The sequence below is a fragment of the Micromesistius poutassou genome, assembly GCF_964030765.1.
Source record: "Micromesistius poutassou genome assembly, chromosome: 3".
NCBI classification, from domain to species: domain Eukaryota; kingdom Metazoa; phylum Chordata; class Actinopteri; order Gadiformes; family Gadidae; genus Micromesistius; species Micromesistius poutassou.
The window spans coordinates 18,660,863-18,677,049 of NC_140273.1; the positions used below are offsets into that span (position 1 = coordinate 18,660,863).

The 16,187-nt window shown below is 43.9% G+C and overlaps 1 protein-coding gene across 1 annotated transcript in view; it reads right to left on the reverse strand.

Moving 5' to 3' along the window:
• The window catches only part of usp43a (ubiquitin specific peptidase 43a), an 83,868-nt gene extending 72,274 nt beyond the window's left edge, over window positions 1-11,594 (reverse strand). Inside the window, exons 1-2 of the mRNA XM_084465894.1 lie at window positions 10,695-11,594; window positions 2,932-3,057 (exon numbers count right to left, since the gene is read on the reverse strand). Coding sequence (XP_084322020.1) covers window positions 2,932-3,057; window positions 10,695-11,348 — 780 coding nt within the window. The 5' untranslated portion in view covers window positions 11,349-11,594. The remainder of the gene's footprint in view (window positions 1-2,931; window positions 3,058-10,694) is intronic.
• Window positions 11,595-16,187: the final 4,593 nt, after the last annotated feature.

The following is a 16,187-nucleotide window of genomic DNA, read 5'->3' on the forward strand; positions in this document are numbered from 1 at the left end:
CGTACATCAGATAAATACGATGAATAATATACTGTAATAGGATGGAAGATTAGGGACGTGTATGAAGAAAAAGAATGCAATTGTGTCCAACAGGCTGCATAGATATCTTAGAGCAAATAGCTATTCATGTCTTCTCTGTGTCCTCTTATCAGCTGTTCCCAAAGGACTAGAATAGTAATGAGATGAAGAGGAGACGTGGGTAAAGCTAATGTAAATAGATGTTGTTGTGCACTTGCTAGAGTGCTTTGACTCGCATGGGTGGATTCAATTTGCAGAGAACAGATAAAGATTCAAATAAAGAAACATCAGAAAGTTTGTTTGGAATAATAAGACAGTGATCGGCTTTTACTTTCCTGATAAAGAACCAAATGCTTCACAAATCATGCATGCATCCTGGAATACAGAATAAACAATAATATCTTGAATATATGATATTTTTGATCTGATGGAGTATTTGTCACACAGCCCTTTTTCTAGCTTTCAGGGTGGATATGGGCTCACCCTAGATGCCACATGTAAACACGACCACTGAAATAGAAGAGCCTCATTTTTCCTCCTTTCCTCAACAGCAGAGACAGATATAAGGGACAATACCGTCTAGGTGATTAAACCATCGCGCATTTGTCAAAATGGCTTCCTTGTACCAATTCTGTCGAAGAGTATTACTGCTGTTAGATTACACCTGCCACAAATGTAAACAATGGGAACATGTATATAACGTGTTCATGAGAAAGACCCTGTGCAGACCCGGCACAACAAAGTGACTTATTATATTGGCAACAGATGTTTTAGGGAAGCCAGGATAGACTGATATTGTTCTTTAATTACTCCCGGATTCACTGGCAGACTAACGAGAAGCAATAAGGATGCTTCAATGATTCTTGTTTTCTGTGTGTTCATAATGATACGAACACATTGGATTTATTTACAACCTTTCTTAGCACCGAAAGACTTTACAGGAAAACAAAACAAAGAAACAACGTAGGAAAAACTAAACCAAAGGGAAAACGTGTTAGCTGTGCAGAGTGTTGGCTGTGTCCATGTGTGTATGCGTATGTGTGTGGCAGAACAGTTAGCAGTTCATTAATAACAGGACTACAGATCCAACAGGGAGGGGAGGTGACAGTGTGGGGGGGACAGTAATTACCGTCTCATTCTAACCCACTGGGAGATGCGGAGGAATGACTCAGACCTTATCACTGGAGAACTTCAAAAGCCCTGTGACACACACATGGTGACCTTGTATCCACAAATGCACATCTCCACTCCTAAACAAAGCGATGATATGAGAGAGAGAGAGAGAGAGAGAGAGAGAGAGAGAGAGAGAGAGAGAGAGAGAGAGAGAGAGAGAGAGAGAGAGAGAGAGAGGTAGTATAACAGAGTCCACAGTGTGTGGAGAGAAATGACTCACAATCACAAGACAGACATTCAAAACTCTTGCCCCTTCCCTTTGTTAGTGTTAGGGTGGTTGTTTGCTAAATGACACACTTGACTGGAGCAACACATACCAGCCTAATTCTATTCAGGCATCAGAAGTGCAATTGTAAAGAGGGTTGTTTCCTTGATGGTGACTAGAGCACTTGGATAATGAGGTCTGCTTGTTGGACGGACGGCCAGCCTGACCTCACTCGTTGAGATAAATTGATCCCAACAGGACAGTATCAGGGCAGTGCCCCCCTAATGGACGTTCACTAATGCTCGTTCACTAGAGCCTGGAGAGGACAAGCACTAACAGTTAGTAATCGGGCATCAGGAAATGGGCAATTGTGTGGAATTGGGATACTACTAATTCAGTGATGTCAAAGGCAATCTCCACTGTTAAGGATCTGGGGTTCAATCACAGACAATCATGTAAATGATGTATGTATGTATGTAATTATGTATGGCCAAACCATGGGTGGCAACATTTCAGGATGTCAGCCAGGAACGATAGTTTTGCTACAAAAACTATCATCACCTTTGTTAGCATGCAGGCTTACATTTGTATTGCAATTACAATACAACTGAAGGATTGCACTTACAATACACATGTTAAATAGTGCTGGTTGCACTTCACTGCTCAGACTCGGTATAACAGCCCAGAGGCGCAAATTGATGAAAAAGTACATGTTATGTAACCAGCACATTTTTGTGATAATCGTTGTCACATGAGTAAAATGTGAATGAAATGTGTACGATTGACAGTAAAGAAAAACAGTGTCACACCCTAGTATTCTGGTCTGCACAAGGTTGCTTGCTCTGGCATTTCCATAATGAGTCGTGCTCATGTGCAATACGTAAAATACAGGGCTTATGGACAAACGGTTTTGGCTTCACGTGTATGTCCAACGACGTAGTCTTGTGTACGATACACTGATGTATCCTCAGTGGTCCCCCAGACGATTTTAGCTCACAATAATAGGAACAGGGGTCGAGGAAAACCTCTGGAGATTTAGGCAGGAAGTGTGAGCAGAATTGCTATAGCCTACGTTATATACTGTATGAATATAAAGGTTAGATGACATCAGATGCAGCGACTCAGATGCTCTCCTGTCCTCTCCATTACCTGCCAAACAACTGAGAATCTAGGATGATATATATATATATATATATTTACATTATTCATGCTTTTATATACCATTCTGCATTAAGTAGACTTAAGGACACCAAAGAGGATTGCAAAACACAAAGTCAGTCAAGAAATCAATAGACATTAGATCATTTAAGCCAAGGTGAGGCAACAATCAACCCGGTCACTCCTGATCCACGACACTGATTCACAGACATTAACATGTTTAGAAGCTAAATGTATTTGACTCTGCATGATAGCAACGGATCAAGACCATGACTGACCGAAGCTGCTAAAAAGCTCTTCACCGTTACATGCCAGCTCAATGCTAACTTTCACATTAAACAGCAAAAACGCCAGCAGTCCAAACACTATGGCCTTACCTTAGAGGATCCGTTGGTCTTGGCGCTGGCATCTTCATGCACCCGGTCCAAGAGCCAGAGCAGGAACTCCAGAGCGTCATGCTGTGAGTTCCCCCGGAACTGAGAGGCGTACTTGGACACGATGCTCTGAGGAGAGAGGAGACATCTGTTAGTATTACTCAAATGATCCTGACCTTGGAACAAAAACGCATATTTAACATCTACAATACATCTAAATACCTCAATACATCTAAAATACCTTTCTCCGGATCCTGAGTGTACATGGACCGTAACAGCATAGATACGAACTACGGTGATACTTATCCACCCATATATATCATCATGAAAACACATAACCATGGCTGATTCTCAATTTCACCATCGCCCTTACTCAAACCTGACCACGTGGAACAACCATTCAACCGTCTCCATCCACCGATGAGCCCCAACCCCCCTCACCCACCCACACACACATGTGCGGGCCGGTGTTTGGAGAGAACGTGTACAGTCAGACAGGAGACATGACAGACTAATACCCACATCAGTGCAATGATAAAGACTTTCTAACCTCTCTCTCTCTCTCTCTCTCTCTCTCTCTCTCTCTCTCTCTCTCTCTCTCTCTCTCTCTCTCTCTCTCTCTCTCTCTCTCTCTCTCTCTCTCTCTCTCTCTCTCTCTCTCTCTCTCTCTCTCTCTCTCTCTCTCTCTCTCTCTCTCTCTCTCTCTCTCTCTCTCGACAGCATGTCTGGGCTCATCCCACACCTCATTAAAAAACCCTGGCGTCATACAGTCAGTCTCTAAATATATCCTCATAGAGGAGGCTCCCCCCAACGCCGCTAATGAGCCTCATCACAATCAGCCCCAGCCAGGGGCTAAGGACAGGAGGGGAGGCTGGCTGGATGGATAGCGGGAGGAAGAGAGTGGAGGGAAAAACTTTTGAAGAAAGAGAGAGAGAGAAAGAAAGGTCATGACCTCCCTGCTAAAGGGGCAGCAAAAGGTGAGGCGCTCTTGCGATGAACCCTTCCTTCAGAACAAGATGTCTGCTTGTTTGGTTAATGTCCTGTCTCTCCAACCTTGGCTGACCTCTCCCCATTACCCCCTCTGCCCTCGGTAGGTTTGTAAACAATGACAGAAGATTGCTGGCAAGACAGGAATGTACCCTGAACACGTCTATATGCCAAATGACCTTACTCCCTCACCGCACTAACCCCGTTCACCCCTCTGGCCCCGGTGGCCAACCAGACCTTCTGGAATTCCTACGAGGCAGAGAGTGTCACTGACAAAGTATGGCAGGGATTAACCTTAACAGATAGCCCAATCTCTCTCCCCCGCAGCTCGCTCTCCCGCTCGCTCTCCTGCTCTCTCTCCCGCTCTCTCTTCTGCTCTCTCTCCCGCTCTCTCCTCTGCTCGCTCTCCTGCTCTCTCTCTTTGTGTCAACATGGCATTTATACATTCACCTTGAATGACATTAAATGATCATACATTCATTGGATGTTCAGTTATGAACCTCGTCATAAAACACACATGTTGTGTTAAATGTTCGATATTTAGCTACGTTCATATTGAACTATATTCTTCTCCATTGTTTTTGTGCAATGGTCCCCATCTCTCTCCTCCATCCTCCATGACCTGTTCAGTGTTGGTTTCAATTCTCTGTGCTAATCCACCCCAGCCTGCAATGCTGCCACGTCCTTCCATGGCCTCAACACCACTCAGAGAACCGCCCTGTAATCTGCTGCCCTCCATCCCCTCATTATGTGAGTCCTGCAGCCTCCTCTCTCCGGAGCAGCCAAGAGACACATTACTGGCAACTAAACTGTAATACAATGAGCGTACCCTCACACCCCGTTCCCCGGCACCCTGATCTGGGCTCTCAGGAGACATGTGGATACCCTTGTGGATCGCAAATTATTGTTTATTATTGCAAATTATTTATCTTTTGGATCCTAATATTACCAAAAGATAAATGTAGAAAGTCAGAAAGATGCAGCAGAAAGTGCAGCAGGACCCTAGTTTGGCTGCAGTATTTAACGGTGGACTGGTATACTCATAAAGTAACAGTTTGAGCATCGGTGAGTAGGCCTCGGCGGACATATCAATTACTATTAGTGTGCAATAGCCGGATTACTGTTTCTAATGCACCATCATTTTACAGCTATTTACCTCCTATCAGCACTGTGTGCACCCACGCGTGCGTGGGCCAAAGCATACTAGACGCTACCTCGCTCTGCCTATTTATGCTTCTATTTCCACAACTAATACGACGACTACACTTCTTAAAAGATAGGCAGATATTACTTTAATCCCAAGCTGCGTCTTGCTTCCATAAGATACATTTATGGTTTTATAATCACATATGCTGATCAGTTGCGATCACAACCTTAAGTCACACAATGTTGTTAAACCAAAGCAAGCACTTGAGAACTCTGTGACTCAAAAAAACACATTCATTATTTAGTTTATATTAGAGCATATTCCAACAATGAAATTAACCTTTTTAACTATATAATTATATGCAATAATTCTGAGCATATGGCAATGTGTGTCCGACACAACAACACACACTGTGTTTATTTTCTATATATTCTAACATTTAAGAGACATTTGTTTTAGAGTCATTTAAATATTTGTTACAGTCCTCCTTTTATATTGTGGGCTATATAATATACACAGCCATAACAGTTACATTTCCCATTGGCGCTATTCCGACTGCTCTCCTTCATTTCAAGCAAAGCACTTCTATCTGGCAAGGCTGGGCTCCCTTCACGGGCAAACGCCTTCTTGGGCATGTCGTCTGGCGCCTTGTTTATCTCTGGCGGGTGGGGGCTCCAGTCTATCCAGCGCAGCTGGGCGCTCGTTTCCTTTTTCCTGCGAGTCGGTTTTGGAACACCTGCGGTGCATCCATCAGCCCAGGTTGTTCCCGACATGCAGCTTGCTTCCCATTATAGAAACCGAACAGGGCTTATACCACCCACGTTACCTCAGCCCTCCCCAACACCACCACCACCATCACCACCACCAAATATGGGATTTACCGGTGATCTGCAGAAATATGTGTGAGAGTGATAGACAGTGAATGGTTCAGTCCAGGGAAGAGCTCCCTGGACGATGGAAGGAGCGGAAACTCTGAAAATACGCTACTCTGTGCAAAAAGACCCAGCAAGCCTGGAGAAGTTGTGTCTGTAAAGGTATCAAGGGGATTGTTGGGATATGTGTGTATATAAATGTAGGTACGCATGCATTTTGTAATGCATGTGTGTGCAGGCATTTGTAGCGTGTGTCTGTGGATGCTTTCCTGCATGTGTGCGTGCGGTGATGCATGTGTGTGCAGGAGTGAATAGTGTGTGTGTATGTGTAGGTGCATGCGTGTGTGCATGCCTATGTTTGGCAATGCATGTTTGTGCGGGCATGTATTGTGTGTGTAGTATAGTATAGTATAGTATAGTATAGTATAGTGTAGGTGTGTGTTTGTGTGTGTGTGTGTGTGTGTGTGTGTGTGTGTGTGTGTGTGTAAGACTGTCTGCGAGTGTGTTTTTAGTGTGCTAATCTAAAATTCCCATGCATTCACCCTCACTGAGACACAGTGAGGGTGATTGGGGTTTGCGGGTGGCATCTCTTCCGTGGGCAGTCCATTGGGGATAAAAAAGGTTACTGATAGCCCGCTCCAACTGTGCGTGTTCCCATTCAGACTTTACTAAGACACATTCCATGTTCCTTTATTGGCCCTGGTCACATCTCAACAATTAAAAACGCTAATCTGTCTTTGGAGAAAGAAGCATTTGACATCATGGGCCGCTTCAACAGCTAGGAATACATTTGGCCCATTGTGTACTGCTGACAAGCCTTTAGGGGTGGAAATTCCAGTGTCATTTAACGTAAGCTCCTGTACGCCTGATTTTAAACAGAGTTTATTAGACATAAACTCTTGTCAGTTTGAAGACTGGTACTGATTACAGAGACACTTTCCCATCATCTATTCTACTGGGCAAGCATACAAAGAGAGAGAGAGAGAGAGAGAGCAAGAGCTCCAGCAAAACCACCCAACAATGTACTGTATGACAGGGACTGTATGACTGAGGCTGGCACAGAGACTGTATGACAGCAGGGTGGCACAGAGACTGTATGACATGGTGGCACAGAGACTATGACATGGTGGCACAGAGACTATATGGCAGCAGGGTGGCACAGAGACTGTATGACATGTTGGCACATAGACTATATGAAATGGTGACTCAGAGACATCAGGACAGAAGCTAGGGTACAGGTGGTGCAAAACCTACCAGTGGGAGTGTGTGTATAATACACCTTCATCCACTGAGGAATGAGAACCAGTGCTCCTTGAAGAGCTCCTTGAAGGCGGCAGCACGGAGACAAGTACTGAGAGACAATCAGCCATCAGTCTCTGTTGATGCCCTGCCTGGCTGTCACACACATCCCGACTCTGCCACCACAAAATCAGCAAAGTTAAAAACACCATGCCTTCCTTCTAACTGCTGGCTGAGATCTGAGCCTAGATAGCACGCATCCTTTTCGTCAAACAAAGATTTATTGATTCATTTATTTAGTTTATATTATTTCTCAAACATCATGCAGACTTTCAGCATTCTCTAACGCTCTAAGAAATATTATATTATATTATTTATATATACTATTCCTTTGAAGTCCCATCCATAATGTACTATCCTAGAAGCGTAAAGTCAGGCAAGAGAGAGATCCATACACACATATATAAACGTTGATATTGACAAACATATTTATATCATGACATACTTCTTTATCTCTACCAAGCAACACAAACATACTTCAAATACTAAGAAATACATAATATGTTACTTTAATCACAGACAGCCTTTGACAGTCTGTGTGTCTGTTGGTCAGTCCTTTTTTAATCTCAACTGATGTTTATTTTAATAATAAAATGCATGGTAAGGGGTGTCTTACCATGTTAAATCAATACACTGTCAGCAATATTTTAGTGATATAATAAAATCCAACCATCCAACTATAAAATAAGGTTCATCCAACTATAAAATAAGGTTCATCCAACTATAAAATAAGGTTCCAGGACAGCAACAGCATCAGCAGCTGAAGTGCTGAAAATCTTTGAAAGTTCCCATTCTCTTTAAGTGATAAATGAATATAAAGAATATAAAGAACAACATAGAAATATCTCTCTCCCCCCCCCCCTCACAGACTCCCTCTTTTCATGCCTTAAATTTTTGTCCCACCCTCTCACTTCTCTTCTTGGCTATCTTTTCTGAGCCTCCACAGATCAACGTATACCAACAGCTATGTCTCAGTGGGGGGGATGCTCTGTCTGCATGCTAAATGTGCTCAGATTCAGATTTCGCTACAATAAACATCCTTGCTCAAGTTGCACCCAGACATAAATCCCTTGGTCAAATGAACAGGGGGGGGGGGGGGGGGGCAAGGCAAGCGTGCAGGAGATTGTTCTCAGTTATCCCTACCTCCAACAAAAACGGATGAAGAGAGACACCATGGGGGCAGAGGAAACGTTTCCTCTCCTCCAAGTGTGTCCATTGCAGTTCTTGTGGTCCAAGGATTAAGGACCATTCACTAAGAGATCCAAGAAAGTCACATTGTTGGCTTATATCTTCACCTCACAGTTTGTTTTAAATGTTAGTTCATACAATAAACTCTGGAGTCCAGTTCAAATGGTTCACACATGGCCCTTCATCACAGTGAGGAAGAGCTTCACAGGGAAGAGAACGCAGCCCCCCTCCTGTGATCTCCCCTTTAGTGGGCCTAGTGTTGAGGCTGCAGGGTGGGTAGACATTACTCAAGGCAGGCTGTGGATGAGCACCTTACAGCCATATTAAAAAGGTCATTATTCTAATTCAGTGAGGTAGCACGGGATTACAACAGCAGGCTTCCTTTAAAGTCTGTTGTTATTCATCTTTCCAGACTTAAATGGAATGTATGAATAATACTAACCCTGACTAAAACGTTTTTATTATTATTATTATTATTTATTTTTTTTTTTTAAATGACTTCTCACTTTGCTGTAATTTCAAAACATATTCAAGCTGCTCTACCAGCGGAAATTCAGCGATATTGGGTTGGGGAGGCCTGCTGTCGGTTTAACAGATTCCTAAATGACAGGGTTGAAATGGAAAAGGGTTTGGCAGAATCAGGGCCATAAGAGCTGAACAGCCGCAGCATTGCTGCAGGATTGTAGGCCGAACCACACACACCTGCAATTTAGGGTTTGGCTTCATCATGTGGTGCACACTGCAACCAAGCACTGGAGGAAGAAACAAAATATATAACAATCTTGATTTCAAAATCTCAAGGACTTTGATGTGTAATCAAAATCCCTGGTAAGGGGGCACCATTGCTGGGTTGCTAGGTTACAAATTCACAGTGTGATCCGGTTTGCCTGAATATCTTGCACTGTTGAAGTGTTCTCGCCTCTATTCTTCCTGCGTCTCCCGTTTTGTGCAGATTAATAATAGTCCACTGGGATGCTTTGAAAGGTACACTTAACTATAAACTCTACTTCAGCCTCCTGCAAAACAGTCGCCATAACTTACTCATGATTAAAGTTCTGACTGCCAGAGACTGTTATGTTGAGAATGGATGTATTCCTAATACAGTGACTTAAAACAAATCAACTAACTTGCAACCAACTTACTTAAAAAGGGCAAGTTCAGTCAATATATATATATATATATATATATATTATTATTATTATTATTACTACATTCCCAGAATTGCATGTTTGATGCCAGGCAATCCAAATGAGAGAAATTTGTCAGGTGAATTTTCCTGCAGCAGGTAGACTAAGAGCCCTGGAAGTCTAAAGGAAGATGAAGTCACTGGACCACAGGGGTAAATCAAGGGTCGGCCTGCCCCGGCCGATGTATCGGGTTCGGTCAACCTCCCAAGTGGTGGGAGGTGTGGGCAGTCGGGAACGACAGGCCTAAATGGGGGATGGATGAGGATCAGCCTGTAACCCAAACACCAGTTCCTTGCATTACATGATTATAAGCTCTAGCGTTTGAGCTTTGAGTGCGACAAAACAGCAATATTTTGTAGACTTTCTGGGTCAAATTTGGGATATTTATAGGCACTACAAAAATATCAGCCTACTGTTTTATTTTCTCCTTTGCAGATATAAAAAACATTTTGAGAGCAGAGCCCACCTTGTTTGTTTATCGTTCATAATGTGCAGCACCCTAGAGGCCTATGACTGATACTGAGGCATTAACGTGCGTTGATGTTACAAAGGAAATGACAATTACAATATAGGCGTCAATACTATACCGAAATAAAATTGCTAGATCTTATTTGGACCACAAGTAGGCCACACGAGTCACAAGCCCACTAGAGCCCCATGGCCCAGTTAGCCTTCAGTTCATTTCCGAGGCCAGCGCTTCTCACCGCACCTGTTCGACCACTGCTCGGCTCCGCCCCTAAAATTCCACCTGCGAACAATTTACGGAAATGGAAGCAAACCCTATTCCTCCAGATCATCACTGCGCGTATAGGGCCTAGGCCCACAACCACGACATGTAGGCCTACCGGTTGCACACACATGTTGCACTAATAGGAAGTATGTAAAGTGTGTATCTTGTAGACTACTACATTGCAAGCCAAATCCGAAATCCTCTTAAAGCAGAGTGCTGCACTGGAACCGATAGCGCTAGGAGAAATGACACGATGAGCCAAAGCTGGGTGTTTTTTTCCCCGCTGAATACTTTCTATCCATAGTAGTTATTTGAAACGGGGAAACGTGCTTGTAAAGCATGATGCCCACTCTCACCTTAAAGTCCCCAGATATCTGCGGCGTGTACTCCAGGGTCCACAGCGCCCGCACCAGCGACGCCAGCTGCACGGTCACCTCGCCTCGGGCGGTCTGCTGATCCCCGTCCTTCACCACACCGTTCACCCCCCCTATGCTGCCGCTGCTGCGGCGACACATGTCCGACTTGTACTGCTCCAGCCCCAGGTACTCCGCCAGCAGGTCCGTGTTGCTCAGACACTGGACCACTGCGTTCATGAAGCAGGTGTTCCCGTGGTTCTTCAAGCCCAGGACGCCCGGCGTCTTGTCGCCGAAGCACAGCGACAGACGGTCTTTCACGGATCCGTGGGAAGAGACGGTGGAGCTCTTCTTGAGGCCGTGGACCTGGTCGTTGTGATTCCCTGAGGTGGAGGTGGTGGTGCTTTTCAGCGTGGAGGAGCACGCCGCGCTCTCCCTGAAGCCGCCGTCGTCATCCTCGGCGTCGGGCGGCCCCGCGTCGTCGCCGAAGTGCGCCAAAGTTCCCAAAGTTTTCAAGATCCGGCTCATAAAATGACCGACGGATCTCAGTGACTTTCTTCTGAACAGCTTCGCCGATTTGTATTTCTTCTCTTTCCGCCGAGACGGTTTGGATTTGGCCGGCTGTTTCCTCGTCTTGTTCTCCGTTCTGTTATCCATGTTTGTTTATAATGGACGGACGGACAGACAGACCGGCGGGCTCAAACCAAACGGCGATCTCTGCACCTGTCTGTCACACAGCAAATCCCTCCCCCCTCCTCCGGAAACCTCACCATTGAGGTGTCATCGAGTTGCCGTAAGGGCACATTTTAACAAACCCACTTATCCCTTACACCTTATCGTAGACATTCCGGTGTGCTCCCGACATTTCGATCCGTGGCGGACTTCCACACTGACCTTCTCCCCACTAGATTATTCCTCGGGTTGTTCGCTCCGGATAAACAGGTTCACCTGTAAGTACCGGACATGAGCATTTTCCCTTCCCTGAAGTCGACCGGCCAATTAACGCCATGCACTGCCTCCTCGTCAGCTCTGGTGCCGCTGGAGAGGGTCTGTTTTGGCTGGCGCGGTCTTCCACTCTCACTCCCGCCCTCCTGTCAGTCCCACGCCGCTCAACTTTCTGTTTCGCCGATCCTCTCGAATGCCCGCCCTCCCCAACGACCAGTGTAATTGACAACATGAGACAGGAGATTGGACCCTCCCGCGAGGAAAGAAAATAAAGTGGGGAGCTTATAGTAGCTGCATTTCAATGCATGGCTGAATTTAACTCAACTTCAAATACATTGTATGAGCGTTTTCTGCACCTACCTATTGAAACAATGATTAAAAAAAAAAAAGATTGTGTATCTCTAAATCTCCCAGCTACTACGCCGTCATAGGCCTAATGTAAAAAAAATGAATGAACTGTAGCCTATGAATGAACAATGTTTTAAATCTATCAACCTGGCTACGAGGTCAGTGTTCACGTCAGCCGAGCGATGAGCACGGCCCCCCTACTGGGAGGCAGGTTAATTACTACCTGCTCCAGGGCCACAGACATTGGGAAGGCCAGTGGCTCAAGCCCTTTTACATGAGGTCAAATGGGGCTGTGTAGGCACTATTTATGACATTGTATAATACTCTGGTTTAAGGCAACAATGTTGTGCTATCTCTTTATATGTCCATATATTCTGGATAATATAATATATTATCTGATCCTGATCTAATGCTGCTGATAACTGGCCTAGGTTTCTAAACATATATCAGAAAGAAACTTCTCCTGCCTTCTGCTGTAACTTAATTTAGCCTATAGCAAATTAGAGGCAGTAAGCCAACCATTGATATTTCGGATAATTTCTACTATGTTCTTGAAAATGAATTTGGTTAAACTCTGTGGTAATAAACGGTGATAGCTACCCAGCCCAACATTCTCCTACCACATTGTATTTGGTTTGCCATGGGCTGGTTCCTCATGTCTGTGACCGTTTCGGTACGGCAATGAAGGGCGTTTTTTCATTAGTGGGGTGGCATAGCTCAACATTACATAGCAATTGTTCATTTGTGATAAAAGCTCCAAATTTGACACTTATCACAAAATGAGCAATAGGTTAGCTATGCGACCCCACTACATGGCCTTTTGGGGTCTAGGGTTTGGGGGTGTCCTAAATGTATGGCCTGTAAAGCCCTTTGAGATATTAACTATGACTAAGGGCTAATAACATTGACTGAACTTGACTTGACTTGACCACCATATCAATTTGTTAGTTTAAATTAGTTTAATAGTTAGTTAATATAACCTACTGCAGCTTTCTCTTCTGTATATAACCCTTTTTGACAAGTTAGCCGAAAGCCTGGTCCTTTTGAAAATTTGGATTCTGCATTCAGTCCCAAGCTCTGAATTGTAGATTGAGATTAAACAACAAAAATAACACAATGGAAATTAAATATAAAATAAAGGATAGTCTTCCCATCTGTCAACCTGTAATCACATTGTCAATGGGATTGTATCACAGATCACCAGCATAAAATATTGAAATGTATAGAGTTGTAATTACACATGCGCGCACATCACACGTAGGCGCACACACACACACACACACACACACACACACACACACACACACACACACACACACACACACACACACACAGTCCACATCTCAAAACTTCTCGCTACGTTGCATTCTTTTTGCAGAAATGTTTTATCCACATTCAGGCGCTGTAGACAATTCTGCTGACTCAGTTGATTCTGCAGGTTTTCATTTGTTCTTTCACTTGTGTAGATGGATGCAGGGACAAGCCATAACTTTTTCCAATTTCACACAAACTTAGACATGCACGCACACGTGTATGGTTGGGTCTGTGTGTGTGTGTTTGTGTGTGTGTGTGCTTTCTCTTCCCCCAGGGAATTGCATTTGACTGACGACTTGACAGCGTTTGCTGGCTTTGAGGTCCTAGAACAAAAGAGTGTTCCCGCCTCCTTTCGATGCAATGCCTGAGGTAAAGCTTCCTATCTGAGTGACAATATGCCTTCATTTCATTCTCAAGTGTAGCTTTATTTATATATTTTACTATATTTCACTACACTAATGTTGGTGTACTACATGTACACAAAAGCACCTTGGTATCGGAAGGCGCCAAATCTATTATTATGTTTAGATTCAATGAGAAATCCAAAATCCAGGACATGATACCTTCTATTGCTCCCGAATCGTCTGCAGAAACAATGATCCCAGCTACTGGTGCTCCACAGTATAACTTTGTATTTGAAGTCATGTTTGCTTGACGTAGTGAACTTGTATATGTGGAGAATCACAAGTGGTGAACTGTATGCCACCATAAGCAAAAAGAGCCCTAACTATTTTGTCTGTATTATACATTGAAGTTTGAAGAAAAAAAGAACAATAGACCTGACATTTAAATATCACATGTATTTGGTGTTGTTGAGAAATTAACAGCATTTGAAAGAGGTCAGACTTTTTGAGCTGGTACAGTACAGAGAGAGAGAGAGACTTTTCCTATAAACGCATGTCATATGCAAAAATGCTTCAGCTTGTAATGTTCAGCGTTGCTGACTTCTGGAGTGAAATGCAGCAGTAATTGCCTTTTTTCTTTTTTTTAAAGGGATATGTAAAACGAGTAAAATGCAGTGGATAGATGGATAAACGTATACGCAGAGCTGTGTTTGACTTGACACGGCTCATTGCAATTGTCTTAATTACTGCTCAAGCCATAAAAGTATTGCAGTATGTTCGGCAACATGACTCCCCTGAGCGTGTCCCACTCACTGCTCTTTTGTGGAAAACTCCTCTGCATGGAGTCAGCAGGTTAAACGCCCTCAGCCTCAGCATAGTCAGCCTCTGTTTTAAAAGGCTTTCGCTAAGCTCAATAAAAAGCTAACCCTCTTGAGGCTCCCGCCTGTCAAAGATTCAGGGAGTCATGAGAAAGAACCGCCTCTGGCTATTAATAGCCCAGGCATCTCAGATAGCCAGCCAGCTCCTTTGTTGTTATTTATACACGTCTGATTACACCAGCAGAGACGCAAGGCGAGTGAAGGGACAGACGGTCACTTCTCTTGCCTTTTGTCTCTGTGGCTGTATTCAGATGTGTTTAAATACCAGATGTGTATTAATAACAACAGATGTGTATTAATAACAACAGAGGACCCAGCTGCGACTGGGAGATGGAGATCTGGGATTCTGGACACCTTGGCCATCAGGAGGCTTACAATCAGCAGCATCCCCTTTGGTTCTCCTCGTCCATTGTTGGGTTTTTAAAGTACAACCCCTTTTTATTTTGCAGCCGTTTTCCAGATTGCACTCACACATGTCACACTGTCTTACTGTAAAACTGCTCTCATTGAGTTGACCCAAAGTGAATGACAGTGATTTCCAACACAGATGCCGGTCATTAAGGAGGTGTTAAAGGTTTGGCACATATTGCTCAAGGATGCCTACCGGTTAGACATAGGACAGCCGAGCCAATACACAACCCTACCCTTACCGAGCTATACTTGTAGAACTGTATGCAGTTTAATGCATTTAATGAACAGGGTTATTCAAAAATGGGTTGAAAAATCCCACATCCTGTATAGGAGCTGCTTTAAATAGGCCAGAGAAGTGGATCCAGGCTTTAATTCCTCAAGGTAGGACCCTGGCTGTATTGCGATACAGAAAAAGGAAATTAAATATAATCTCACAGAAACATATCAAATGCTGTTCGAGGAATGGAGCAGAGAAGCATGAAGCCCAATCACAGCCACACATCTTCTTTATAATCTCAGGATTGCAGGATGACTCTCAAAGCAATAAGATGTTCCTAAAGCAACAGGATTTCTTATAATGGAATCATTTTTTCTGGTGAATTCTCAAGCTCTGATTGGCTTGTTCAATTGGAATAGAATATCCTTCTAGTATAATTGATGTTCCCCCACATTTTGTAATATCTAATTTAAAAACCAGAGTAGGATGTAATTATTCATTTTGTTCACTGACTGGAATGAAATCATGAAACCCTGCGATCACAACCAATAAATATCCCTCTCTTTACTTAAATTCCTAGACTTGCTTCCATGACGCTCTCTTCAGATATCCTTAGGACATTGTTTTCTGTTACTGACATCTTTCCCCTCACAGACTCGAAGCATATCACATCATTATAAATTCTTATTTGATAACTTTATAAGGATATGTAAGTGTTGGTGGATTTAGTGGCATGTACCACCACACAGAGAAGGTGGAAAAAGAAAGTGCTGCACACACACACACACACACACACACACACACACACACACACACACACACACACACACACACACACACACACACACACACACACACACACACACACACACACCTCTGCCCCCTCCTTCATCAACTCTGAGCAGTCACGACCTGCCTGCCTTCCCTCATCTGATTCCACAGGCCTATTAATGCCCCCACCTGCGTGAGCCGCCTCAGTCCATCTGTGTCCTCTCTCCTTCAGCCAGAGGAACCTGGCTAGGGGCCGAGGGCCAAGAGC